This window comes from Haliaeetus albicilla, chromosome 4 (assembly GCF_947461875.1).
Source record: "Haliaeetus albicilla chromosome 4, bHalAlb1.1, whole genome shotgun sequence".
Lineage (NCBI taxonomy): Eukaryota > Metazoa > Chordata > Aves > Accipitriformes > Accipitridae > Haliaeetus > Haliaeetus albicilla.
In genome coordinates this window covers 24102533-24127847 of record NC_091486.1, presented here as the reverse complement: position 1 = coordinate 24127847, position 25315 = coordinate 24102533, and the positions used below count along the sequence as shown (strand labels likewise).

The 25315-nt window shown below is 38.8% G+C and overlaps 2 protein-coding genes and 1 long non-coding RNA gene across 8 annotated transcripts in view; 2 read left to right on the top strand and 1 right to left on the bottom strand.

Annotated features, from left to right (window-relative positions):
- The window catches only part of LOC104321479 (neurabin-2), a 44119-nt gene extending 40446 nt beyond the window's left edge, over positions 1-3673 (top strand). For all 5 annotated transcript variants that reach the window (XM_069781408.1, XM_069781406.1, XM_069781407.1 and 2 more), the window contains 2 exons: positions 709-897; positions 2270-3673. In XM_069781408.1, coding sequence (XP_069637509.1) covers positions 709-897; positions 2270-2437 — 357 coding nt within the window. In that variant the 3' untranslated portion in view covers positions 2438-3673. The remainder of the gene's footprint in view (positions 1-708; positions 898-2269) is intronic.
- A 707-nt stretch (positions 3674-4380) lies between these two features.
- Positions 4381-19415, bottom strand: PDK1 (pyruvate dehydrogenase kinase 1). 2 transcript variants are annotated; one of them, XM_069781436.1, is made up of 12 exons: positions 19154-19291; positions 17092-17200; positions 15667-15808; positions 14129-14200; positions 13292-13476; positions 12904-12993; positions 12528-12605; positions 10399-10475; positions 9594-9692; positions 8527-8637; positions 7235-7348; positions 4381-7110 (listed from the first exon to the last, which is right to left on the bottom strand). In XM_069781436.1, the coding sequence occupies exons 3-12, from the start codon at positions 15774-15776 to the stop codon at positions 6970-6972; spliced, it is 1077 nt and encodes a 358-aa protein (XP_069637537.1). In that variant the 5' UTR covers positions 15777-15808; positions 17092-17200; positions 19154-19291; the 3' UTR covers positions 4381-6969. The 2 variants fall into 2 exon arrangements, with proteins under 2 accessions (XP_069637537.1, XP_069637536.1); XM_069781435.1 differs by lacking the exon at positions 17092-17200 and having other exon boundaries at positions 19154-19415.
- Positions 19416-19482: 67 nt separating this feature from the next.
- LOC138685095 (uncharacterized) lies at positions 19483-24626 on the top strand. The gene is made up of 3 exons (XR_011324324.1): positions 19483-19604; positions 20164-20476; positions 23376-24626. It is a non-coding gene; the product is annotated as an uncharacterized lncRNA (long non-coding RNA).
- Positions 24627-25315: the final 689 nt, after the last annotated feature.

Genomic DNA, 25315 nt, shown 5'->3' with positions numbered 1-25315 from the left:
GTAGCTTTTCTTTTGTGATGAAGTAATAGAGTGCTTCAGGATGAACAGCAGTACCTTTTTCCCCTCAGAAGCCAACTGAAATTGAAGCAGAGAGCTTCAAAAGCTCTGTGAGCTGGCAAAGTGTATTTTCAGTGGAAGGCTACAAGCTCTTCCGTTTCTGAAATGGTCTTCTAGGCAGACCCTTTAAAATGTTGACAGGATGTTTAGTCCTTTTTAGAAATGCCCCAAATTTAGTAAAACTGTACCTGAAACAGTCAGCAGATTTACTGACTACTAGAATTGCTTTTATTGGGGATTTCCTTCACTTAACAATAATCAATAATATAGTTGAAGTGCTAATTGATCCTTCTTGATGCTGTCTGTGTAAGGCAGTATCTAACATTAGGATTGAGCTACCTTAACTGACTGAGGAAGCTTGTTCATTCTTAGGATACATCAAATTTAAATTAATGTTTTGCTATATAATTTCTTAGAGAAAACCATTTATGTTCTCTATTTCCGACTTAGTTTGTGTTGAATGTTGTAGTGTCTTTTTGTTTATAGCAAACTCCTAGGCAAACTGACTATAAACTGTGATCCCAAGAACTTAAGTCCTTGAGCTAGAGTATGTTTAAAAATGCATTTTGTTCATCAAACTCAATTGGCAACTGGAATTCAACATATAGTCAAGTAAAACATTGCTTACGGTGACTTTTCTCAATTGGTTAGGCATTAGATGATGAATTTACAACAACAGGAAAGCAAAATCAATGGCACAATAGACCTATTTCTGAATGGACCACCCAGCAAGTATGCCACTGGTTAATGGGAATGAACATGGAGCAGTATATTATGGAGTTCACAGCTATGAACATAGATGGACAGCAGTTAATGCAGCTCGACAGTGAGAAGTTAAAGGTATGTGAATATCCCAGGATAGATATGGAACGGTATGAATTTCACTGCTTATTCAGACATATTTTTAACCTACAAAGTCTGTTTTCATGGCTTTTTAAGGGACAGAGTTTTGCTTTTGAAATACTTGGAGATTATACAGTTAGATGAGAATTAATAATTGTACAATTAAAGACAAGCCGGTTTTAATCAGAATAATACCAAGTATTTCTCCCTTGTTTGCATCTTGAGGAAATCAAAGTAAGCATAATTCCCTAAAGGGGCTTGATATATCTATCAATCTCAGCACAAGGTCATATCAAAACAAGATCCAACCAATTCAAATGCATAGAATTGCAGGATCCAATTTTAGAAATCTGGGTTTTTCACATCTCCTCTTCAAAATCCTATCTGGTGACCTTTTAAATGTTTTTGGTTTTTACTCCTGCTGAAAAAATCTATTCTAAATCAATCTTTTGAGCTTTTTCTTGCCACTTCACCTCTGGAAGCCACATGGTATGTATCCCTTATAGTGCTAGTAAACTCTTTCAGTTTTTCTTTCTCATTAGATTATCAGACTGCATTTTGGACAGCCAAGATGTGTGACTAAAATGAGGTTCATTTGTCTGTTCTGGCATAAGGCAAATTATTGTTAATGATCAATAGTAGGACTTGAGTGTTTTAGGGAGGAAAAAAAAAAGTGTCTAACTTCAGCCTCCAAAATACACCTGCATTTTAGAACAGACGTGCAACATTAAATGTCCTGTATTTTTGTTAAATAAGTATTTCCTTGGACACAGGGGAAATACCTGTTACTCATCTGTCAAATGACTGTCTCTATTTGGGGAACTTTGGGTGTTGATGCTTAAAGCTTAATTTACACCTAATGCCATTCAGAGTTTCATAGAGTGTGAGCGAGTGCTGTCTGTAACTTGGAATTGGGTACTGCCACCTGCTGATTAAAAATCAAAGCATACCATATACTTCCTGAATACACTTTTTAATAATACACTTTAAAATCCTTAATATTAAAAATTTTATTAGTTATTGAATATAAATTCCTCTTGTATAAAAAGAGCTAGAAAAATATTTTGAGAATACTACTTAGTTTGCTATTTGCTGGAAATTCTAGAGGTGTCTACCTGTTTGTAAAATGCAATGAGAAGCTGTTATTTCACAACCGAACAAGAGTAGGCCCTTGTTTCCTTACTTACCTTGTTAACCAGATGATCATTTACGATGCTCTTAAGGACTTAGGTCCCTATTTTTCAAATAAACAGACTAGCTTCCAGCAAAGCGAATAACACTTTCTTAAACTGTTCATGCACGAGCACTGTTGACAGTGCTGTTGGAAAAATTAATGATGAGGTGTTTTTTTTTTTTTTCCCCCCCAAAGGCTTTGGGAGTTTCCAGTCAAAATGACCGATCAACAATAAAGAAAAAAATTAAGGATATTAGAAAAACACAAGAAAAACTGGAAAAGCAGAAGGAAAAGGTTCAAAAGAAGGAGAGAGAAGTTCGCAAGACTGGCAGAGTTGTAGCCACTCTTGAATCAAGCTGCTAAAATGACCCTGTTTTATTTTAGCACAGACTTGCTTCATCTTGAGGAAGTTCAGCAAATTTGTATATAGTTGTACAATTGAGGGAGGAGGGAAAGTGCAACAGTTTAACATGGTAGGTGTTTTTTTACTTTTTAATTATGGTCCCTCCCCATTACAACCCAGTAAAATGAGATGTTTTCAGTATTTTATTCCTAGTTGACTCTGCCTGTACTAATAGACAATAATTTAACTTTCTGCCTTAAGTAATATTTGTGCTTCTAAGACCTCATATGCCCTTTTCATTGAAATTGATGTTTGTGAAAAGTAGAATACTGTATTAAAAATCATTCCAATATTAGTCAACTAGCATTTGATAGAGTTGAATCTGATAGAGGGACAATAGAAAAATCCTGCCAACAAATTCAGTCTGTGACAGTCTGTTTATCTGTTGCCACTAAAGATGTATAGTAAAAATTAAGTTTAAGAAAACGGTAATGTCAAATTAATTTAAAAAGAAAGCATGTATTTCAAATTTATGGATTATTTTGTTTAAATTCTTGTATTTCTGGGATTTTCTTTCAAAGTTCACTGTAGTAGCACATTGTTTTTGCGTTCTATGTGTTGCAACTTACTGAGAAAATAACAAGAAGTATTAAGTAGTTTTCACAAACTACATATACTAAGCATAATACTAAGTTTTCTGTACACTACCCGTATGGTGTTGGGACAAGGTTTAAACCTATAAATAAGATCTTTTTTAACCTATTTTTCCTAAATAATACATAGTTTTATAGATTTATGCTATGAATAAGATCAATTTGCAATACATGTATTTCTCTTTTCTACCTGCTACAAGATTTTTGCGGACCAAATTTATATATTTGCTAATTTTAAACTATACTGTTTTTCAAACTTAAAATACTGAGGGAAGAATTGTAGGAAAAATTATCACTGAAGCACTGGGTTTCTGCATTGTATTTAAATGTTCAATTGTAGACTACAGATTATTTCTCTTTAAAGGAGGATTTGATTCTCAGAATAGTTTAGAACGTGGATTGGTGTTTTGTATGTTTACATACTATTTTCTAGAGATACTACAACAGCACTTCCTTTGATTATTCCAGAAACATAGACTAGTTTAAATATCAATTCCACCATAGAATGGACTAGAACAAAACTTACATAATTTGTTTATGTGGACCAAGTTCTCCTTTAAATCTATGGACTATTTTTCATTTTAATTAAATGAATGAACTTCACTGCTGGTGTTTCACAGTTGTTATTTTTTTGTGTAAATGTCTTATGAATTTCAACAGAAGGACTGTGTGGAAATGCTTCTGCACACTATGCATTTCCAAAGTAAAATTTGAAAATCTTGGTAATAATTACTTTGAAAAAGAAGTTCAATTTTCAGGTTTGTGCATTAAGAAACAACTCTTTGGTCAAGATTTAACTTATTTACTTTGTTTCCAGTAGTTTACAGTTCGTACTCCAAACTTACAGACTTTAAGCCAGAGAGGAATGCTGCCCTACTGATAAAAGAGAAGGGATTTAGAAGTACGGAATGATCAAATGCTTAGGATCACACACATAAAACCACCCTTTGATTAATTCAGTCAAGGAAGTTTTTTTTCTCTGTTGTGCTTTCAGCTAGAAGAGAGAATATTGATACAACCATGTATTACCTTTTTCCTTTAAGCCTACTGAACTGAATATTGCACCCTGTGAAGAGTTTGTTTCTCAGGAAGGAGACTAGTGGAAATAATGATTTCAAAGGTTTGCCTGTGCGCAGAGCTGTTGTAGTTAAACAGAGGCCCCAGCAGGGATGATAAACTCACTTGGCACCTGAGCATAAGAACATTGATTATCACAGACCACAGCATTTAACATCTGTCAGATGCTAAACAAGAAGGCTGGCTCCATGGAACTAGCTTAGTACCAAGCCACAAAATCACCCAACTGAAAGTTTGATTTTTAAAATAGTTTTAATGAAGAAATGTAGTGATTCTTTCAAAAAAATCAAGTTAACACAAACCAAGTTTAATTTTACAGTGCAAGACTGAGCTCATTTGCATACAAAACTATTAATCTCAGCATTTTGATAGCTGAGATAGTATACTAATTTTTTACAGTGATTCACTTCAACTTAACCAGTGTACTAGCAATGACTTCAGTACAGTAATGAAAATATTAAACACAAAAATTATCTTCTGAACTTCTATTTAAATCAAAAGTAAGATTAAACTTGTAAGCATGGTTAAACATTGTAAACCAAAATACTACTACATTTGTGTTTTCACCACAATCATTCAGGGTGGCAGGTGAGGAGATGGATACAAATATAATTACACAGCAAGTTGTTCTAATAATCAGAATTCAACTGGTAGCTAGCTGAGAGCATGAAAGAGGTTTTATTTCAGTAATACCATATGAAATACTATAATAGACTGTAGAAAACCAACTGTGTTAGCTTTTCTTGTAGTTCTCAGATATTACTAAAATCAGTTCAATTAAGTTAGTTAAAAGAAGATTAAAAACTCAGCGTAAAAGCTACAATGTTCAGCTTCAGAGATGAGTTTTTAAAATCCCTTGCTGTAACTTTCAGCTTTAGTTTAGCAAAAGCCATAGCTGCAAGCATTCCCTCTAACTTTTGTACAGGCCCCTTTTCACAGTATGTGGAATTTCTCATATACATCCTCTTGCGGGGCTGAAGAAGAGAACAGCTATAGATTCTCCTCACTTGTAGCCATGCAGATTGAAGGGTATGCCAGTCACCACCTCACATCCTTGTAAAGAAGACAAATAGGGACCTCTCAAAGTGCTCACAAGCTTGAGTGGAGCAGGTAACTGTACTGTTGTGGTGGCAATTAAGCTAGAATAATCCTCCCTCAGAGCATCGGTTTAACTGCATATATAGCCCATTCTGTAAATCACTCCTGTTAAAGTGACCTATGTTAGCTTGACCAGGGTATAGAACCATTTTATTGTTTTGCACAACTAGGCTAGGGAGGTAGGTGATAATCTTTAATCTGGCTCAGCTACAACTAGAATAGCATGACTTCAATTTCTAACATACCAGCTATTCCCTTCACTTGTGGTTTCTCACCTTCTGCTCTATGCAGAGCTAGTAAACTAGCAAAATTTAGGCTTATTCTTTCTAAGCGGGATTATGCATGTCTGCTGCAGAACAAAAATCACAGAATTACATGCAATGAATTAACTGAGAAAAGGATTAGTTCTCAGTGTCTTTAAGTGCATCACTCCTAAAATGTTCAGGAATGACAGGGATGGAGGTGCAACATAGATGTGTATGATTTGAACAAAGCTGGCATAATAGGCATTAAAAGAAGTTGAATCCTTTATTAAAAGAAGGACTTTGTATCTGAAATGTAATACTCATTCCCCTCTCTTATCTTCCCCAGTATGTTTTGACAGTTTGCCTTTGACTGATAAACACATTCTGCTTACCTTATTTATGTTATAGTGTGACTTCCAGTTACTACATAAACAATGCCAGAAGCACATCACAAATACAAAGGTATTTTCAAAAACGGTTAATTCCGCTTTTTCTAAAATACTCCTGAGAAGGTAGTTTCTATTGTCAAAATAATAGAGATGCCCTATTAAGGGCAAATTTTAAAAATCTGTTTATTAAAATAGTTTCCATTTATAGCTGTAACCTGACACACCCGAATCCGAGATCTTACTAGGGCTAGAACATTGATACTGCGTTTTGGTATTACCTACAGAAATATAAGCAAATGCAAGACAGCATTATCTTTACTGTACACAGGCCAAAACTATTTGCTAAGTCACAATGATCACGGCAAGAGAAGTTTTTCACATGTATTAAATATTCACATTACAACCAAAGAAATATGACTGATACCACATACCTGAGATATATTATACCAGTGGTAGCAGCTAGAACTGATTTTTTTTTTTTTCATCCCTACAGACCTAAGTGTGATTTCTACAGCTACAAAGAACCTTGATGTAGGCAAGGTGTGTAGGCAACATATCTAACTTTGCAAAATTAAGCTTCAGCATGCTTAAGACAAAAGAATAGAAAGTGCCATACAGGTGCAAAGGTATAGCAGTGACCTCCTCAATATTTCTTACATGAGTTTTCCACTGATCTGTAATTTGTATAATGGAAAATGCTCTGGTGAGCTTTTTCAACAGCTCTTCTAGTAAAATAATTTTGTAATTATATGAATTAATACATTTCTCACCAGATATGATATAGATTGCATTGGTCCCTGTAAAACCTGAAATTACAGCTTCTTTGACTTAGCTACTGAAAGTAGTCATAAATAGAAAGTGGAACAAATTAATTGGGGCCTCCTCACTTAAAATTTAGATGTAGAGGTTTGGGGTTTTTCTTGGTTGTTTTTTTCTTAATTCCAGAAAAGAGTAATTACATTAAACCTGCTGTTACTCCACTTAAAATTACTTTCACATACCAAATGTAGCTCAGCATCTTGGTGTAAATCAGGTCTTTTAAATTCCCTTTACAGACATACCTACTTCGTATGAACTGTTGAGGAAAAAGCTATATACTGCGAAAAGTGGTCATGTCCTTTGGCTCACTGCTTGGCACGCACCAATCATCTGCTTCATGGTTTGCTTTATAATGTTTCCAGGCTGCTTTGTTATATACAGGGAGTCTTTCAATTGAATCTGTTGATAAGGCCTGTAAGTAGAGAAGACTGTAGCTGACGATTCTTCTTAATCGAAGTTATAGTAACAGAACAAGGAGTTCTATTAGCAGTTAGGGTTGCTGACAGATTTAAAATGGTAAAGTGTTAACATCATACCTTTATGTAAATAACTGCATCTGTACCATAGCCTTCTAAGGAATACAGTTTCAGGTCTCCTTGGAAGTACTGTGCATACAGACGTGATATGGGTAAGCCATAACCAAATCCAGCCTGATCCAGGAGGAAAAAGTGTATTTTCATTAATTGTATCAACCAGTAGTGTTTTCTGTTTTAACTTAATAAGTAAATAGATGAACTAAGCATGATGTTTGACAGTAAGGGAAAGAGTTCAAATGTTAGCTATTATGCCCCCCAGAACTATTATACACCCCAGACACAGAAGAATGCATGGATGATTGTGATTATGAGAAAACTGTTTTATTCCTTTCTTTGTCAGACAGGGCTGCTAGATGACACTCCTTGTATTATGGTAGCTTTTTGAAGAAGACATGACACCATTAGAGAAAACTGTACTGAGTCTGTCCTATGACTCATGGAGCTGCTAATCTTAAGAAAGCTGAGTACTTAAGTCAGATACATTTCATCATCAGTACATATAAAAAAGGTCCAAGAAACAATGTCTGTGAATTTGTAGCTTATACTAAAATTCTATCAAGCCCTGTCTGTAGTAGCAGGACATAGCCCTGAAGTGTTAAGTTGGTTTTTTTATGTGCTAAATTTTAGAGGTGATCTCTCAACGAATATACACAACACTTCTCTGTAAAGATCTAGTGTTTAGTGAGTTGCAGAGTCATCTAGATTCAGAACACTATATACATTTAAAAAACACATTTTGAATAATCCAATGTGAGAGAATAAATTCAGGAAAGCTGTTCAGAGCTTCTTACTGAAAGCTAAGGCTTTATTTCTTGTGCATCTATTAAGTTCACACAAGACCAAAGTAGATTCTTCATATGCCCTGTCGCATCTGCATACCTTCATCCTTGCTGGGGGATGGTACAACTGACTACACAGTACAAATGAAACTATGGGCTTGATCCAAAATCATTGCTGTAATTGTTCTTCCTTTCATTCAGTGGCCACAACAGGAATTCAGAGTCCTGTCCTTACTGCAGTACATGCAGCATAGCTAAGTGTTCTGCTTGAGATAGCCGATCTTTATATTTGGTAGAGAAAAAGAGAATCTTGAACAAGTTTAAATAATTTTTATTTCAGCGTTTTATGCAATTTTCCAGTTACTTTCAGAAAAATACTTGAATTAAGCTGTAACATTCAAACAGTGATACTCATTGTATCTATAAAATCAGTATTTCATAGCTTTGGCTAAATGGTTTCTTTTGTGACAATTAAACACATCCAAGATGACAACGTATAAAAGATTTGCATACCAAAGGTGTAGCTTGTGATGTCTCAACACGTGGACGTGGTGCTGTTGAATACATGTAGTTGAATAGTCTGTCAATTTTCCTCATAGGAACACCTCCACCACGATCACTCATCTGGAACAAGAAGGAACATGTAGCATTATGTCCCTGAATACATTTTTATAAAAGACAGTTTCTCTCAAACAATGATCCAGAGAAAGTTCAGGTAAAACATAATATAAAGTTGTCCCTATTAAAGTATGGGGTTTCTTAAATTGCCATCTCTCAGCTACAACAATGACCAGAGAGAGATGAATCCTTCCCTTTCATCCCTTATCCAAACCATTTAAATAAAATACTACCATAAGAAGCATTCATAATCCCTTGGAAGCAAGAAAATTCTACTTAAATTATGCATTGCTTTTATCTTGTTCATAACTCCATTTTGTCTGAAGTCAGTACTTAGACCTTTTAGCAAATGCCAGGTTCTGTGTATTTTTATCTTTATTCCTCAGGAATACTGCCAGTTAAATACAATCTATTAAAATGTCTTGCTGAAGGAGTAAGTCAGAAGAGTTGTTTTACTACAGTTTAGTTAGATCTACAAAAAAGACAATGCTTGCAGTTGGTCTTTGAAATCCAACATGGATGTTGTACAGAAAAAGAAGGAACTACTCTGCAAACTGTACTTCAGAGAGGTTTGATTTGCATTGAATATACAATGTTTGTTTCCCTTTTTTCAGTTGTTTCACACCTGTATAGCTCTGTCATTGTCACATACAAAATGTGAGTGACTGATACTACAATTGTATAAAGATGCTACTTCATTTTTAGTCGTGGTTGCTTATAAGCTAGGCAAGACATGAGCAGGACAAAAGCAAGTAATTCTACTGCAGAGCCTTCAGTGTGACTGTGCAACCTCTTCATGAATTTCCTACTGATGCAGTATGTGAAGTTCCATAATGGTCTTGTTACTTACTTACAACATCACATACAATCTGTTGTTAAAACCAGATCACCAGCTAAAGTTAGTAATATGCTGCCTGTGATGGGAAAAAAAACCTAATCAAAATAACCAAAAAAGTGGGTACCTTCACAGTTAAATCCTCATTTCCCAGCGTGATGTGTACATGAATTGGAGGATAAATGCATCGATCAGCATTATGTTCCATGGTGGCTCTCATTGCATTCTGCAATTTTCAAGTACAACTTTAATGCTGTTCTTACCACTTTGTATGTTATCTTAAAACATCAACTTAGGAAAGTTACTTTTATCATATATTTCAGAATCAAGACAAATGTATATGGTTTTAGAGTAGGGGTTTTTTAGTATTTCTGGTTTATTCAGTATCAGTATTTATATAGTTTATTAGAATACACAGACTTCAAATATTTAATTTTTTTTAGAACAAACATATTAATATTTTAATGTATAGTTTTATTTGTAGATTTCTTTAGAATGCACAGTACATGCAATATGACACAAAGATAAAAAAAAGTCTAGGACTGAACTGCTTGAGAAAAGCTCTATAGGACCTGCTACACATTATACCAGATTTGAAGGTATCCCAAAAATTTTATCTCTTACTCTCACTTGCTTTATTAATTAATGCCTTTATACATTTTAAGGTTTTTTGACAAAGCTGTCTACTCAGAAGGTGTCAGATGTATTCAGTGGCTAGGCAAAGGAGATACATCTTCCAAAGCCGTTAATTTTCTGTGCGGTTACTGTTTGTCTAAGTAGTACAATTTAGGTATCTTCCTGCAGTCAAACAGCAAGAGGTTTGCACTTGCAAAAACACTGCTATCTAGAATTAAGTTCAAAAAGTCAAACAAATAAAATCTCACTAAACAAAGAGGTATAAAAAAAATTGTGTAATGGTTAAGTGCACAGACCTTGAAAAGTTCAAAAACCATGTGATAGAGATGTGATGGCACATACACCACTTGCATGGGCTGTCCTGGTGATTTAGCTGGAGAAAAGAGAGTCTAAATAATTAAATAGCAAACTAGGTATCTTTTATTCATTCCCGCAGTAATTCAAAATGTGTGTTTGTATTGTTGAGAGAATTTACAAGAGAAGGAAAATTTGAACAGAAATCTGACAAAAAGTTGCACGTTAATCAAAAGTCATACTCAAGATTTTCAACTGTGCCTGCTGCTTTAGAATTTAATCTTAAAACCCACTGTGGCATCACTGATTAGAGCATATAATAATTGCTTTCTAATACCTATGAGGAAGTTATGAATATAGAGCCAGGCTATTCAGGTGGTGGGAGAACAAGAAACAGTGAGCGTAAGATGAAATAACAGAGCTTCAGGCTGCATATAGAGCAAAACTTTTTCACCATGACAGTTAAGGATTGAAACAGGTTGCCCAGAGATGTTACATAGTCGTCATCCATGGAGGATATGTAAGACCAAACTGAATAAAGCCCTGAGCAACCTGGTCTGACCTTGTAGCTGTCCCTGCAGGTCAGGCTAGAAACCTCCTGAGGTCCCTCCCAACCTGAATTATCTTATGATCCTATAATGCACCAAATAGTAACTACAGCACAGCCTATTCTTGGATTCATTTAGATATTAGCTGATTTCTAGCAAGAAACCGTAACAAAAATTATACAGACAATTCTGTCTATAAAACTGGTATCATTTTCAAAGTTTTTTTAAAGAATAAATTCTAGAAAATACATCATGGCAACACGTTCGTTATATGAAAGATTAAGGAAAGGTTGCTCAGAAAATTCTGCTGGCTCTTAACGTTCTTTCAGTTCAACAAATTAATAATTTCTCAACCAGACTGTGTTAGTGACCAGTGCTTTATGAACATAAATGTTGAAGACTAGTGATGTCAAAAGATCTAGAACAAATTATGTACCCAGCAAAAATAAAAGGGGGGGGGGGGGAATCACTCTTTGAAATATGTTAGGTTTCTATCCTCAAGGTAACTGCTTCCCTCCATGCCTCCACCCCCAGATCCCATGCCTAAGGTTTAAATAATGGTCTCCACTCTCAGCTGTGGGCAAGGAACGTGCATTTGCCCTGGATCAGGTTTAACTCACCTTCACAATTCATTGAGCAAAAGGTCACTCCTTTTATAAAAACAACTATTTGTTCTGGCTTCTGGAGCATGTACACCATTAAATGACCCCTCAGTACAGAGAATTAGCTAGTGTGACTGATAGTTTCCTACAAGTGTTTTTAGTATCATGCTCCAACAAGAGGTAAACTCTTTAACCTAGATACAGAATGACAGGTTTTGTACAGTAGGAAGAAAAGATCTAGAATGTGTAGTCAAGGCCACACTTTCTTTGCCTTTAGCTTCATAGGCCAAGTTACTGTGGTTGCACTTTGGCTTTCACAATGACTTGTAGAAGCAATGTTGATTGCTTGTTTTTGTAGGTCTGTCTGAAGTTGGCATTTAGTATCTTGTAAAGTACTCTAGTGAGTAGTGTCAGAAAGGCTCTTTAGCATTCAGCAAGGCTACAAGGGCAATAGCTGACCTCTGAGTTCACAGCAACACAGCTGTGACTTGAAAAAACAGTTTACAGCCAATGGGTTCAAATAATTTTTACCACAACTTGAGTGTACTATATCTAATTACAGCTACAAGAACATGACAGCTGAATAAGCAAGAGAAATTACAATGGAATGTTTAGTATAAATCTTAAGTGTCACAAGAAATGCAGAGGGCAAGATGCAATAGACAGCATAGGATGAAGACATGCAAGAAAACTTAGGGAGGGAAGGAGGCTGCTAAAATAATTTATATCAACAGCTGTAGTGTCAAAAACTTTTCTACAGATTCCAGTTTTCTAATTAAAGGGAGGAATAGGGAAAGCCTTCTGCCAGATTTAACAAAAACAAAAGAAAAAACACAAAAAAAGCCCCAAACTATTTATGACAGTATAGAAGAGAGAACACATCAACTATATGAAAAGTGGAAAGAGAACATTTCACCACCAGCTACTTTAGAAGAAGCCGTCACTATGTTCAAGAGAGTGCCTTGTCCCATATTCACTTACCATTCAGCTCTTCAAGGATGAGTTCTGGAGAGCTCATGTAATATAAATCACAAAGTCTCTTGGCACTTTCATAGCCATCTATAATAAAAACACAGGAAGTTACATTTCCCCCTCCATTTTTTTCTTTTCCTCCTTTACAGTTTGCCAAAAAGAAAAACTAAAATTGAAAACACTGTACTGTAAAGGAGATTTTGTATTTTCTCACACAAACTAGGTTTACAGGGAAAAGTGACAAAACTGTATTACACTTTAAATGAAACTTCTCCTCCACGTAGGAAAGAACTAAACAGTATATGAATATCAAGATGTGTATTGGCTCTCAGTGTAGACGTTCATGTAAGTTTTCAGGATTCTTGTTCTTATCTGCTGAATTTACCTCTAATAACTTCAACAACATTGCAGCTAGGATCAATGCTTCCAATGTGTTTTGGATGAGCTGGATTAATTTTCCCACCAAACAGTAAAGCTGCCAAAAAAGAAAATACGATTTTATTCCCAATATAATTTTATAATTTTAGTTTGTGTCTTCAGTTTTGCTAAACAGAAATTTATAGGCAATCTATAACTCCAATCTTCACCATACTTGAAAGCCTACTATTAATAAATATTTTAAGAAGTGTATTAAGAATGAGTTTATAAATAGCAAGGCAAATAGTGTACTCCTAAGAAGCATTTAAGTACATATTAAGCACTTAAAAATGAGAAGAAAATATGCTGACAATAGTACAGGTATCATTTCCCTTTCTTTCAACAATAGCACCTACAGTGTTGATTAAGGAGCATTCTAATTGAAATGCGACTCATGTAGAAACGGTCTAAAAAATACTGCACATTCTGTGAGGTCACTGGATCAATGCCAAAGCTTTCCTTGTACTCTATTACTCCTTGAGCCATCGTAGGAATTACATCATTGTGTCGATTCCGGATTTTTATCACAGTATCTGTAAAACTAAAATAAATACATTGTTAGTATTTCACTTTCAAGTGAATTTAGTATTATGGCAAACACAGTATCTGCCTACAAAAATGAAGACCATTATGTACAGAAATATCACAGGTCTGCCTATGACAATAAGAAGACAGGTCAGTCTTTACAGCATATTTCAAGCGACTAGCATTGAAACAATCATTACTCAACCTTTATTGATTATTTATAAAATTATTAGTTATTATCTTGATTACTGCCAAGAAAAAGAGAAAATTCTGCCAACCATTTTCACGCAGATCATCCCATGCCTGTCAAACGGCAGTTATGGTCAGCCAATGATGACCAAACCTACTCTACAGGTGAAAAGTTCCACACATCGGTTCCAACATTACAAGTAAGGAACTGGTAAACATTTGGTCAAGCTTAATGTATTCATAGCTTCTTCAGTGTAACCAAAAAAGGTCCTGACCAGAATGATACGGTATAAAAGTGCTTTTTTTCATGTTTTAGTGTACCCTCCTTTTAGGGACAGGGGGTGACGTTACTACAATTCTTATGTAAAGATTGGAGATAGCTGAAATTCTTCCTAGGCTATCATTTTCTTGCCAGTCCTTCTACATAATATTAACATAATATTACCATAATATTAACATATGTGACAGCAAATCCTTACCTATGAATAGCCCCTGAATCTTCTGAGCTTTTGTCCTTAAAGTCAAGGATCTCCTGAAGACTTTGGACATACCTTTAAAGGAAAGAAAAATGACAAAGACCAATTCTAATATGCCTCCTCAGATCCCTTTGGTTAGCAATTTATGGTCTTCCAAGGTTGCTTGTTTCCAAATCATTGTATTTGATACATCCCATTGACCTATCCCCTGTGAATTTTGTTAGATACTTTTGAATCTATTCATGATGTTTTCTTCCAAAATTTCCAGAGCAATAAATACCACAATTTAATCAGAATGCATAAAAGATCTTCTTTGTGTTTTAAACCCAGTAGGTGATCACCTATTTGCAGCCCCAGTGAGTTCTGTTATTAGAAAATCTTCCTGGCTTGTTCATGATTTAAGTATTTCTGCCATCTCTTTCCTTAGATGTGTATTTTCCAAGCTGAAGAATTCTATTTGGTTTCTCCTCACGTAGAAGTTGTTCCAACCCTCTGATTATCCCTCTTGGTCTTTTCTGTTCAGGATGGAGTGACTGAAACTGCATGCAATTCAGAGGAATAATGGGCTAACGCAGTGGTACAATTATATTCCTCCCCATTTGTTACTTAGTTCCTAACACTATTTGCCTTCTTGCCCATCAACTGACATAGTCAGAAAAATATCCCCAGTAGCATCAAAATTTCTTTTTCCATTGTAAGCAAGCAAGCATACAGGGAGACGACGTTCCTCTCTGGGCTCTGCTTTGCATTTGTCCAAGTTGGATTCATTTCCCATCTGATCAATGTCATTTAGTATAATGAGAATTTAAATATTCGTGTTTCATTGATAGCTCTTTTTATATCCAGTCATCTAATCAATCCCACTTATTCACTGGCAGATCTTCTGTTCTCTTAACTTTAAAAGCCTTTCCAGATACCCATGTGCCTTTAGCAGCTGCCAAGCAATCTCCTTGTTTTGCTCTCATCTTACAAAAGCTTATGTTTATGTTTAAGTTCCTTACTTGAAAGCAAATTTTACTCTTCCAATTATGTCTTTTTTATTTTAATAGCCTCATATTCTTTCTGTTGTTTTACATATTTTGGCTTTGGGAGATTCCTATTGCTCTTTCTTTGTATTTTCTACACCTTCCTTTACTCTCAATCTGCAATAACCTGTCTTTTAAATGGTTTCTACTAGCTTTTGCAAGCATTTTGTGCATTAGCCTTCTTCTGTTGGTTTCTTTAACCAGATTCCTCATTTTAGGTAAGTCCCCTATTAAACATTGTTCTGGTGGATTTTTGGTTTTACTGAGTTCTCATACATGACTATCTGCAATACTTAAAGATTTTTAATTCCCTGTGGGTTCTCTGATTGCTCCTAAAGGTTTTTTTCCAAGTTTGTAAATTTAGTTTCTGATTTATGTTACATTGGGATATTTAGTCTAAATAAGCGATGTTCATGTAACGAGCACATGAAATGTTCTTTCTGTGGAAGAGAATTCCTCCAACTTGTATATATGCAGAAAGTCATCTTTAAAGGTATGAAATGATGCTGTTCTTACCAGCTCTGCACCAGCTGAACTGAAGGTGTTCTTAGGAGGTTGTCTGGAAGCAGGCTTATTTCCTTCATTATATTTGCCAATCTCACAGGCAACTCTTGTCGCAGAAACATAAATGAAGTCTTTTCACAAGCATTTTCAGATCCTAAGACCAAAGTAAATATATGGCAGCTTCAGAATAAAGTCAGTACTTACAGTAGAGAACTACACAAACTCTTACTTTCTTGCATAAGAGGTCTGTGGTTTGGTTTTAAAGTTGACAGGCCAGTCTGGTAAGCCAATGTTTCTTTCATGGCAGCGGCCCATTTATATTTCAAAATGTAAACTCAAATTGAAACCTACCAGCCCTGTTGCAGTAACAAGAATGTTCAATATATAAAGTGTAACTCATGCAATAGTTGCAGACCCATACTATTCAACTTTAAATATCACTTCTATCCATGTAAATTGTTCCGTTTTATTTGCAGGAAACATTGACTGTAACTAGTACTGATCAAACAGTATGTCATTCTGAGCATGTCAGAGAGGCAAATGAAACCAGCACAGGAAATGATTTATGGGAATGATGCTTGAGAAGGTATCATAGTCCCATACACCCTGCTTGATCACTGATCTTACTTAATTACCATAACTCATACTGGAACACTTTCAGTAAAAAAATGCTGTAATATTTATCTCATTTTCAGCTAGATCTGTTGTAATTTAAATTCACTGTCTTACAGGAATAGAAGACAGATGAATGAATTCACATGAATACTGAGAGAGAAATTAAAGTAGGACAGCTACAGTGCTTAGTCATGAGAATAGTAGTTCTCCCATATATTTACTTTTTGAATTTTTTACATTTTTAAAAGCTAGAAGCTAAATTACTGCACCTGTTGATAACTGACCTGTCGTTTTATAAGGACAGGTGTCATCTGTGTGGGTGGCAATTAAATGTGGTTATTAAGATCAAGACCTAAATTCACTCCCACAATGCTTGTTTTACTACGCAAGAAAGGAGGGTGTGGAGTGGGGAAGAGGCTAAGAAATGCTGTACTTTATTCTCAGCCACACTTTTTTCTAGATTTCAAGAGTGTCATGTAAACAGCATCTGGACTTACTAACCAGTTCATCTGCTGCAGTGAAGTACATACCTCAGGCTTGGTGTTTCACAACAGGTAACTCCTACAAATTAACTCTCATGTTTCTGCTCAGTTCATTCCTTCCATTTGGCAAGGGAGAGTTGGGGAAGAAGATTAAAGGAAGGGATATGGAAAAAGAGGGAACTGGGAGTGTCTTAAACAGGAAAAATCTTCACCAAATTGAAATGGAGTAGTTTAATGCATCCAGACTCAGATACATCATAAACTACACTGATGAGAGCATGTCAGTTAACTTAATAAAAAATTAATAGCTTACAAGGAATTCCTCCCCAGTGACACTTACCAGTATTATGCGTTGTCTACATATGACCTCTGCCCAGAAACCTTTCATTCTTCTCCCTAGTCAGATTGCACTTCAGGCATGACTGTTACTGGCCTTTCGCTTTTCTCAGCTAAAATTCCATGAACAAGTCAGACTGAAGTATTAGAAGTAAAGATAATCTTCAAATACCTCATATAGTCAGCAAATGACATTCCACTTTTTTATCTGGAGGCTGTATCTTTGCAATCCTGGGTCAAATATGGGAGACAGCTTAGGGTAAACAAGATTTCAGTGAATGGGCAAATGGCTTTGTTTCCCTGTGCAGCTATGGTGTATCTAGGCAAAGAATGGGTAAGACTCTTACAGAAAATACTGTGTGCTTATAACCCAAGATATGACAGATGTATATGACCCAGACCTAAATTTGCATATGGAATATTTAATTTGCTAGATCGAAACCTGGGGCAACTAGAAGCAGACTTTTTCTTTTTTAAAGTTAACATTACCAGATTTTATGATTTCCTTTTTGACTGCTCTCACTTTAGCAAAAGGACCCGAAAAAATCCTGAATGAAAACACCATCAGATTATAATGGCTTACAGAATGTCTTGCAGACAAATACTCGGTATTGCACTCTACTCTTTTTTTGCCTTTGTTATTAGTTTTTACTATCTTTACTATTAAATCCTTAAGTAAAAGAGAGAGAGAGAAAATAAAAGTTTTCAAGCTTATCTGTACCTTCCTTATGTTCAGGTACTAACAGCAAAAAAGTAGCCTAACTTTTGACATGAGGAAATACTACTCCTTGAAAATAAACACTGATTTTAAGATAAGCATTATTTTATCGGCATTTTAGTAGTAAAATAACACAGGTCAAAGCAAACTCTGAATTGCGAGATTCTCTGCTTAAAAGTATGGTAGCAACAGAATATATGCTGGGGGTCCTGTACAAATCTGGAGTTTTAAATATTGGATACCTTTTATTGCAACATATGAAATGCTGAATAGATGGATGAAGTGAGAGTGGATAGTTAAGAGAAACTTTTCTTTCTAAGTCTTCCTACTTACACAAAGTATGGCGTTCTAGGATTAGTTCTGAGTTATGTTTTACTTACGAAAATGTAAAAAGCAATGTAACTATTACCTAGTTAAATGTTTATACACAACATTTATGTAAACATTTATGCACGTGAGAGCGCCCTGGGTACAATAACAGCATTTATTATAGTATGGCTCCATCCCCAGGCTTTGGAAAGGTTTCTCACGTGACTTACAAGACCTTTCCCTGCATAGTCTTTGCTTTGAAGCAGAACAGAACAATTCCTGTGATCCCTTTTGTTTCCAAGTGGTCAGTCAAACCTGGGAGCATTATGAGTGGTTTTAGCGCAGAGTGTAAGACTGAGGATCCTGTTACCAATGTACTCATTTTCAAGGCTAGATTCCCAGTCCTCCAGAACGGCTCTTGGTGTTTGCGTCCTGCTCCTTCTCTCACACCTCTTCTAAAACAACATCATTTGGGTAAGGTGTTTTTGTAGGGCGCACACACACGTGACTGAGAAGTGACATGATTTCAGCTGCTCGGCGCCAGCTGAGGTTAAACCTTTCTTGTGTTTGGTGGACCTTAAATGGTGGCATGCTGCTAGCTTGCAAAAGGCTTGAAAATCTCACTTGGTCCTGAGTCACTACTCTAACAGTACCAATTGTCAAAACTGCCCCCACCCTCTACCCAACCCTGCAGGTTTTGCAGGAAAAAACAAACTACTTCTGCGATGCCAAAAACTGGACCGTTCAGCCGAATTTCAACCTTGCCACAGTTCCAGTCTCCGGGGAAGGAGCCCACTGCGCTCCCTCCTTCCGGAAGGAAGCAGAGCCTTTTTCTGCCAAAAAGGACAGTACTAAGAAGCGATAAGCAACAGCTGGGCAACGCGGTAGCGCTAACACGACGGCGGGGGGCGGGGAAGCTCACGGCCGCGCCGGAGCCGCCTCCTGCCTCCCCTCTCGCCCCCCCCCCCGCTCCCTCACAGGCACCTGCGGGCAGCGGGGCGAGGAGGCGGAGGCGGCGGGCAGCCCGGCGGGGACTCACCGAAGTCCAGGAACTGCTTCATGGAGAGCGGCGAGGGGGAGAAGCGCGAGTAGAAGTCCACCTGCTGCGGGATGCTGCCCGGGGAGGCGCTGCGCAGCAGGGCGCGCAGCAGCCTCATGGCGCGGCTCTCCTCCCCCCTCAGCTCGGCCCGGCCGCCATTTCCCTCCGCGCCACCTCCCCCGGCCCCTGCCCAGGCCGCAGCCTCCTCCGCCGCGCGGCCGGGAGGAGGTGCCCGGAGAGGCGGGTGTCTCCTCCCGGCCCAGCCCCACGCAGCGGCGACGGGGCGGAGGAGAGGGCGGCACCGAGGGAGCGGGGCGGGGGCGCCCGCAGGAGCTCGGCCCCCGCTGGCAGGGTCGCAGCCGTTGAGGCGGCCGCTCAGGCGCCCCTGTGCCTCGGCCGTCCGCCGGGAGAAGGCGGCGTTCGCTTTCCGGAGCAGCCCGGCCTCGGACAGGTACGGCGGCGTTACTCACGGGGGCGGGTGCCGCCGCCTTCCCGGCGGAGGGCTGCGCGCTCACCACCCCCGGGGCGGGAAGCCGTGAGGGGGCCGGAGGCGGCGGCCCCCCGGCGGAGGGGCGGTGGGTGTGAGGGGGCGGGCGGCGGTGGCCGGGACCGCGGGGGCCCTGCGGCGGGCGGCGGGTGCGCTCCCGTAGCGGGGCCGAAAGGTGCCCACGCATCGGTGTCTGGGCGTTCTGCCGTGGAAGGGTTACCCGAGCGGTTGACCCGTTGGGTAAACGGCGCGCTGGGGGAGGTGGGGAGGGCGGGCTGGCGGGCGGCGCCGCCGCGGCGGTCAGCCCCGCTGCCGCTTCCCCTCGCCGCGGTCCGGGTCCGGGTCTGGGCCGTGGCGGCGGGGACTCGGCTGCCGGCCTCGGTTACCCGCGGGGCTGGAACGGGAGGTAGCGGAAACCCGCAAAAGCGCCGGCTTTATTCATACCGCTGCCGGCCGGCGTGAGGGCAGAGCCTGACCTGAGGGTTTTAACCCGCGACTTTACAGCCGTGTGTCTTCCTACTAGTGCACCTTGTGTCCGCTTAGCTACGTGATGGTATGGGAAGGGGCACTACGGCCTCTTCCAGCCCTTCGCGCCTTGCACTGTGTTACAGCGTGCCAATGAGAAAAACGAGAGGAGGGATAACTTTGGTTTCAGCTGTCAGGAAAAAGAGAAACAAAAAAATACAGGGGAAAAGTAGGGCTTCTGTCTTTACAGTTACACTCCCGATCGGTCAACAATGAACACAGTACGTGTCTTCATTGGTTGAAAAGTATTTGGACCGTACGTCACGCTCAATCGCTTTACCGGCTTTTAGGCTACTAATGCAACATGTGAGGTACCAAACAGTGGTATTTAATAGTTTTTTGTCCTGCTCAGGTAGAAATACCCAGAACATTAACAAAAAAGGCAGTTAAGAGTGATTATAAGCATTTCTGATAAATTTACTGCAGTGTCGATATTGAATCCTGTAATTAAAAATCATATGCAATACAGTCCAATAGTGGATCTGGCCCTATATCACTTGCTTCTTTTATTGTGGATACTTGTATTTGCCCCAGAAATTCATCTTATGAAATCAACTCTTAAGTATTGCTTGGTTTCCTTTAAACATGCCTTGTACCTGTGACTTGTCCATGATCTGATAGCAGGGATGGATATCCAATGGCCTCCGCTAGAGCAGGAATCATTTTGCTATTTCTGTCACATTTATCTGTTCAGCGCTTTGTTGGATTGCTTGGAGCCTCCCATTAGAGAGATGAAGATACCGTAATGAATTAAGGGCTTGGGTTGGGGTTTTTTTGATGGTGCATTGAAATACAGAAAACATTGATTCAGTCTGCCTCCAGAGGCAATTTTCTGAGCAGTAACTGCACCAATAGTACGTAAGAATGAATCGGTAATTCAGGATTAGACTGCTTCACCTGGTTTGTAATCAGACTGTACCTCCATCTTGTGCCAAAAAATTAATGGCTTGTTCTGTTCTGGTCAGGGAGTGGCGGCTGATGGGGTGAACTAACAGCTTGTCTATCTCTGCAAGTCTTCTACAAATAGAGGTTACTGACAGTTTTTGCATTATTGCTTCTTGTAGGCCTCCCCCAGAAGCACCAAATAGCAGCTCATGCTACTCAAGTTTGTAATAGTTTGGGACTCCTACTTACGAATTGCTGTGCTTAAAACCATTTTATAATGGCCTCTCAGTTGTGAGCTAGCACGAGTTTAAAGCAGTGCCTACAAGCAGTAAATTGGGTATTCCTAAGTTGTTGCAATCTTATGATGACTTTCAATTGGCTTCATCCTTTATGCCTGTATGTTACTGTCTTGAGGCCTGATGTTTCAACTTACAGGCATGCCTTAAAACTGGCCTACTGCCTAAAGTTATCTTTGGACAGCAGTCCCCAGCCAGAAGTTGTGGCAGAGGCTGTCAGAGGCTGAATAAATCATTGTACTTTGTAAGCTAGAGGCCATTCTCAATAATATAAACAGTGAGCACTTTTCTCAGGGAAAATCATGCAGGATGAGCAGTCACAGAAGTAACTGTGGATAAAGAATTGTGGATAATTCTTTAAGTGCTGTGTTTGGAGCAGGACAAACCCTCTCTGTTTACCTAAAGGCATTTTCTTGGTCTTGTTTAAACTACTGATCAGATACTGCTCCATGTAAACATGTTCTGCTAAAATATTGGAGAATATTTTGAATTTTCTTTCTCTCTTCTCCCAGCCCCATCCCTTTTGAAAACCCGTTTCCTCTCATGATCTTCTGGGGACTTACTCTGATCTCATCCAGTGTGACAGTAGCTGGAGTTCTGATGTGCCAATTCCTGCAAATTCTTATGCAAACCAAAAAGAAGTGTATTATTTTTTTCATTTGGCATTTTTCTACTCATATTCCTGCTTACTGGTGTTCCTGAAATTATAATACATCTGGACCCATAATTTAAATGGGACAGAACAAATCAGACTTCAAGATAATTGAAAAAACAGAAAGCATTTAGTTTTAGCCTAAGCAATTACATTTTAATTTTTTTTTCAATTTAAGGTTTAATAAGGTAATTCGAAGCATAGGTTTCTTGCAGGGTGTTCCACAGAAAGAATTCTTGGTTTGTTAGGGTGATACTTATATAACCTCTTACTGGAAGTCACCATTCTTGGTTGCTGCATGTACTGGTGCTTTTTTTCTTTTCCTCCCTTTCCTCCAAAATAGGTGCATCATAGATTAAGAAAAAAAACTTAAGTTGCCAGGTACATATATCCATAGAATCTCTCTTTCTCTTCTTCCAATGGTTTATATGCTTTGCTATGATGCCTGCACAGTCAACTGGTTCATCTATCCATGTCTCTTTTCAGCTTGTGTACTTACTCTGCACAAAGGCTTGTTGTTGTTCTTAGGTTTTTGTCAGTAAGTTCAGCTGCTTTTGCTATGCTAGAAAATTTGTAGGGTTACATTGGTCTGATGTGGCTTTGGTCTCTTTTTTGCGGGAGTAGAAATAGAAAGAAAAATGGTGATGAAGTTGGTCAAAAGTATGGAGTGGCTTCTGTATGAGTTATGAAATTGTAGTAGATTCAAGAACAGCATACAGATGGGTTTATTTCTTTTTACCCAGTGTATAATTAAACTTTGGGTTTTGTGAATTTTTGCCGCGTACAACTTTGTGACTCAAGATCAGAAGGCAGTTGGAGAAGTTTTATGATTATCATGGATGGCTTTTCATTTCATAGGAAAAATATGCTGTATAGCACTGAAGTTGACACTAACTTTTTGTGGGAACAGGAACAACGAAGTATCACCGTCATGCCGCTTAATTGTCATTGCCATTGTCAGAGGTGGGATGCTGATTCAGGTGGATCTGTGGTCTAGTCCAGAACAGCTATTTTTATGTTCCTCCTTGCTAAGCGGAAGTCAATCACAGGCTGTCTGGGTAAGCTGGCTGACAATGATACGCTTCTCAGCTCTGTAATGTTAACTGTTGGTCCCCTCCACTTCAAAAAACCAAGCAATATCCTACAAACTTCCTTTTAATCAACTTAGCAGTTGCATTATTTCATACATTCCTGGCAAAAGTATTTGACTTTTCTGTCCCTTCCTTCCCTATCCCCTGAAGACACCAAGATTGAGAGAGAAGAGGAACTAAATAGTTAGCACTGTATATCAATGGTGAGGAGGGTCTATGTTGTTCTGTGATAGCTAGCAGCAAGGACACCTTGTTAAAAACTCAGTTCGATGCCTCTGTCTTCTAGGATCTTGAAGGCAGGTACGGCCCTGAAGAGGTGCTGCTTGCAAACAACCATTTTGCAGAGCCAGAAGATGAAGGAGGAAAGGGGGTCTGTCTTCAAGTTTGGAAAATGCAAACTGCGGGTCCACCACCCCTGTACAATGACAGTATCACACCCTGGCTGCAGATTAAGGCTGGTTTCTGCAGCAGTCTTTCAGGGTGAAGAGTTGCAGTGTTTTCCTCATGAGGATCATGGTTAGGACTCCAGCAGGGCTTATGAGGTTATAAAAGGTGTATAGTATTAATTATGAATCCACAGCCTGGGAAGACAAATGGACATTTAAAGATGTCTGAGGACTGGGATAAAAACTGAAGCAACTGCTTACAGAGCCACCATAGGGGAATACACCGCTCACATTCTTGTTGCCACACAGGGGTGTGTTGTCTGGCAAGCCCCCCGAAGCATGACTGTGCGCTGCCTCTGGCTCAGAGCACTGGCTACAGTTGCCTCTTTCATCACAGTTTGTTGTCCTGGGTTTTGCAAACCGACTGCTGACACTCTCACCTACTCTGTGCTGGGAGAAGTTATTATTTCAGTTGTTTGCACATAAGCAGCTTTCGGGTTCTGTTTATTTTAGTCAAGACATGCTGCTGCAGTGATGGTTAGCATTGTAACATAGGTGCTCCAAATGGGGATTGGAGTTTCAATGCTGCTTTCAAAAGTTTCCCTTCACCTTATGTGCCAATTCCTGACATTTGCATCCAAGCACCCTGTTCCATCTCTTCTTCCACGTACAACTTCTGCCCAGGTACTTATTGAATCTCTGCTGTGATAGTCCCTTGTATTGAAAGCTTCTGTCATAAGAGATGTCTCCTGTGCTGTGACAGTGAAACATATGTGAAGGTATTGCTGTTTACTAGCATTCTATTTATGTACCTTAGCCCATAGTATGTGTGTATTATATATACATACTACACACAAACACTATATATATACACAGCAAATATAGTACATTAGGTTTTATATATGCATGTATACACATACACTTATGTATAGTACTGTACTACCGTGTATATAGTATGTACTACATCTAGTACTACATGTGTGTATAGTATATATGAACATATATAAAAACTAATATACTATATTTTTACTGCATTTCCTATGATCAGCTACTTAACTGTTCTCCCAGTCCGTATTTTGTCTTGTGGGCAACGTTTGTGGGTGTAGTTATGTAAATGAGAATAATTGTTTAATAAAAGCAGGTTGAGTCTACGTGCTCTGAAAGATCTAGCAGCATCTTCTGGTTCTAGTCCTAGAAGTTTCTTGGCTGTAACAACACTGGTCTACCATGTATCTAGCTAACCCTTATCTTCAGGCTTTGTTTTAACAAAAGGTCTTTCCTTTCAGCAAAGGTGAGCAAGGGTTAACATCCTAAAAATGGAGATAGATAAACAACAGGTTTCCTCTGTTGGGTTAGGGGTTTTTTTCCCTGCATCTTTTTGGCTTTTCTGGGTGTTTTTGTGGAGTTGAAGCTGTACCCTGCAACCATGTAACTGACTGTCAGTGTCAAACTTCCACTGCTAAACACAGATAGGCGTGTGAAGTCCTTGACTAATTTTGGGGGATGCATCCATCTCCCCTATTTACAGAAACACCTGTCTGGCAGGGGAGCTTTTAGAAGGCTGCTTGGATTGAAGGTACCCCTGGGCAGCATGAGTGAAGTGTGGAGGGAAAGAGTAGCTCTGCCCCATGGGAGCTGACACTTGGTGCTTTGCCAGAACCTGCTCTGCCAGGTTTTGTGCCTGACTCAGCAATGCTGGAAATGGCAGCAAGCAGCAGAGAGCCTGTGAGCATCAGATTGTGTTATCTATCTCCTGCAGTTGCCTTATCTGCCTGTATTGGGTTTGTGTGGCAAGATTTTGGTAGCATGGGAGGTTACAGGGGTGTCTTCTCTGAGAAAC

Bases quoted from the DNA above. Each gene is read 5' to 3' on its own strand.
- PDK1 (XM_069781435.1), bottom strand. From the start codon at position 19,271: ATGAGGCTGCTGCGCGCCCTGCTGCGCAGCGCCTCCCCGGGCAGCATC. The intron at 13,477-14,128 runs GTAAGGATTTGC...TATTTATTTTAG, and splicing joins GATTCAGGGGCTATTCATAG to TTTTACAGATACTGTGATAA. The intron at 12,606-12,903 runs GTAAATTCAGCA...TTTTTATTATAG, and splicing joins TGTTGTTGAAGTTATTAGAG to ATGGCTATGAAAGTGCCAAG.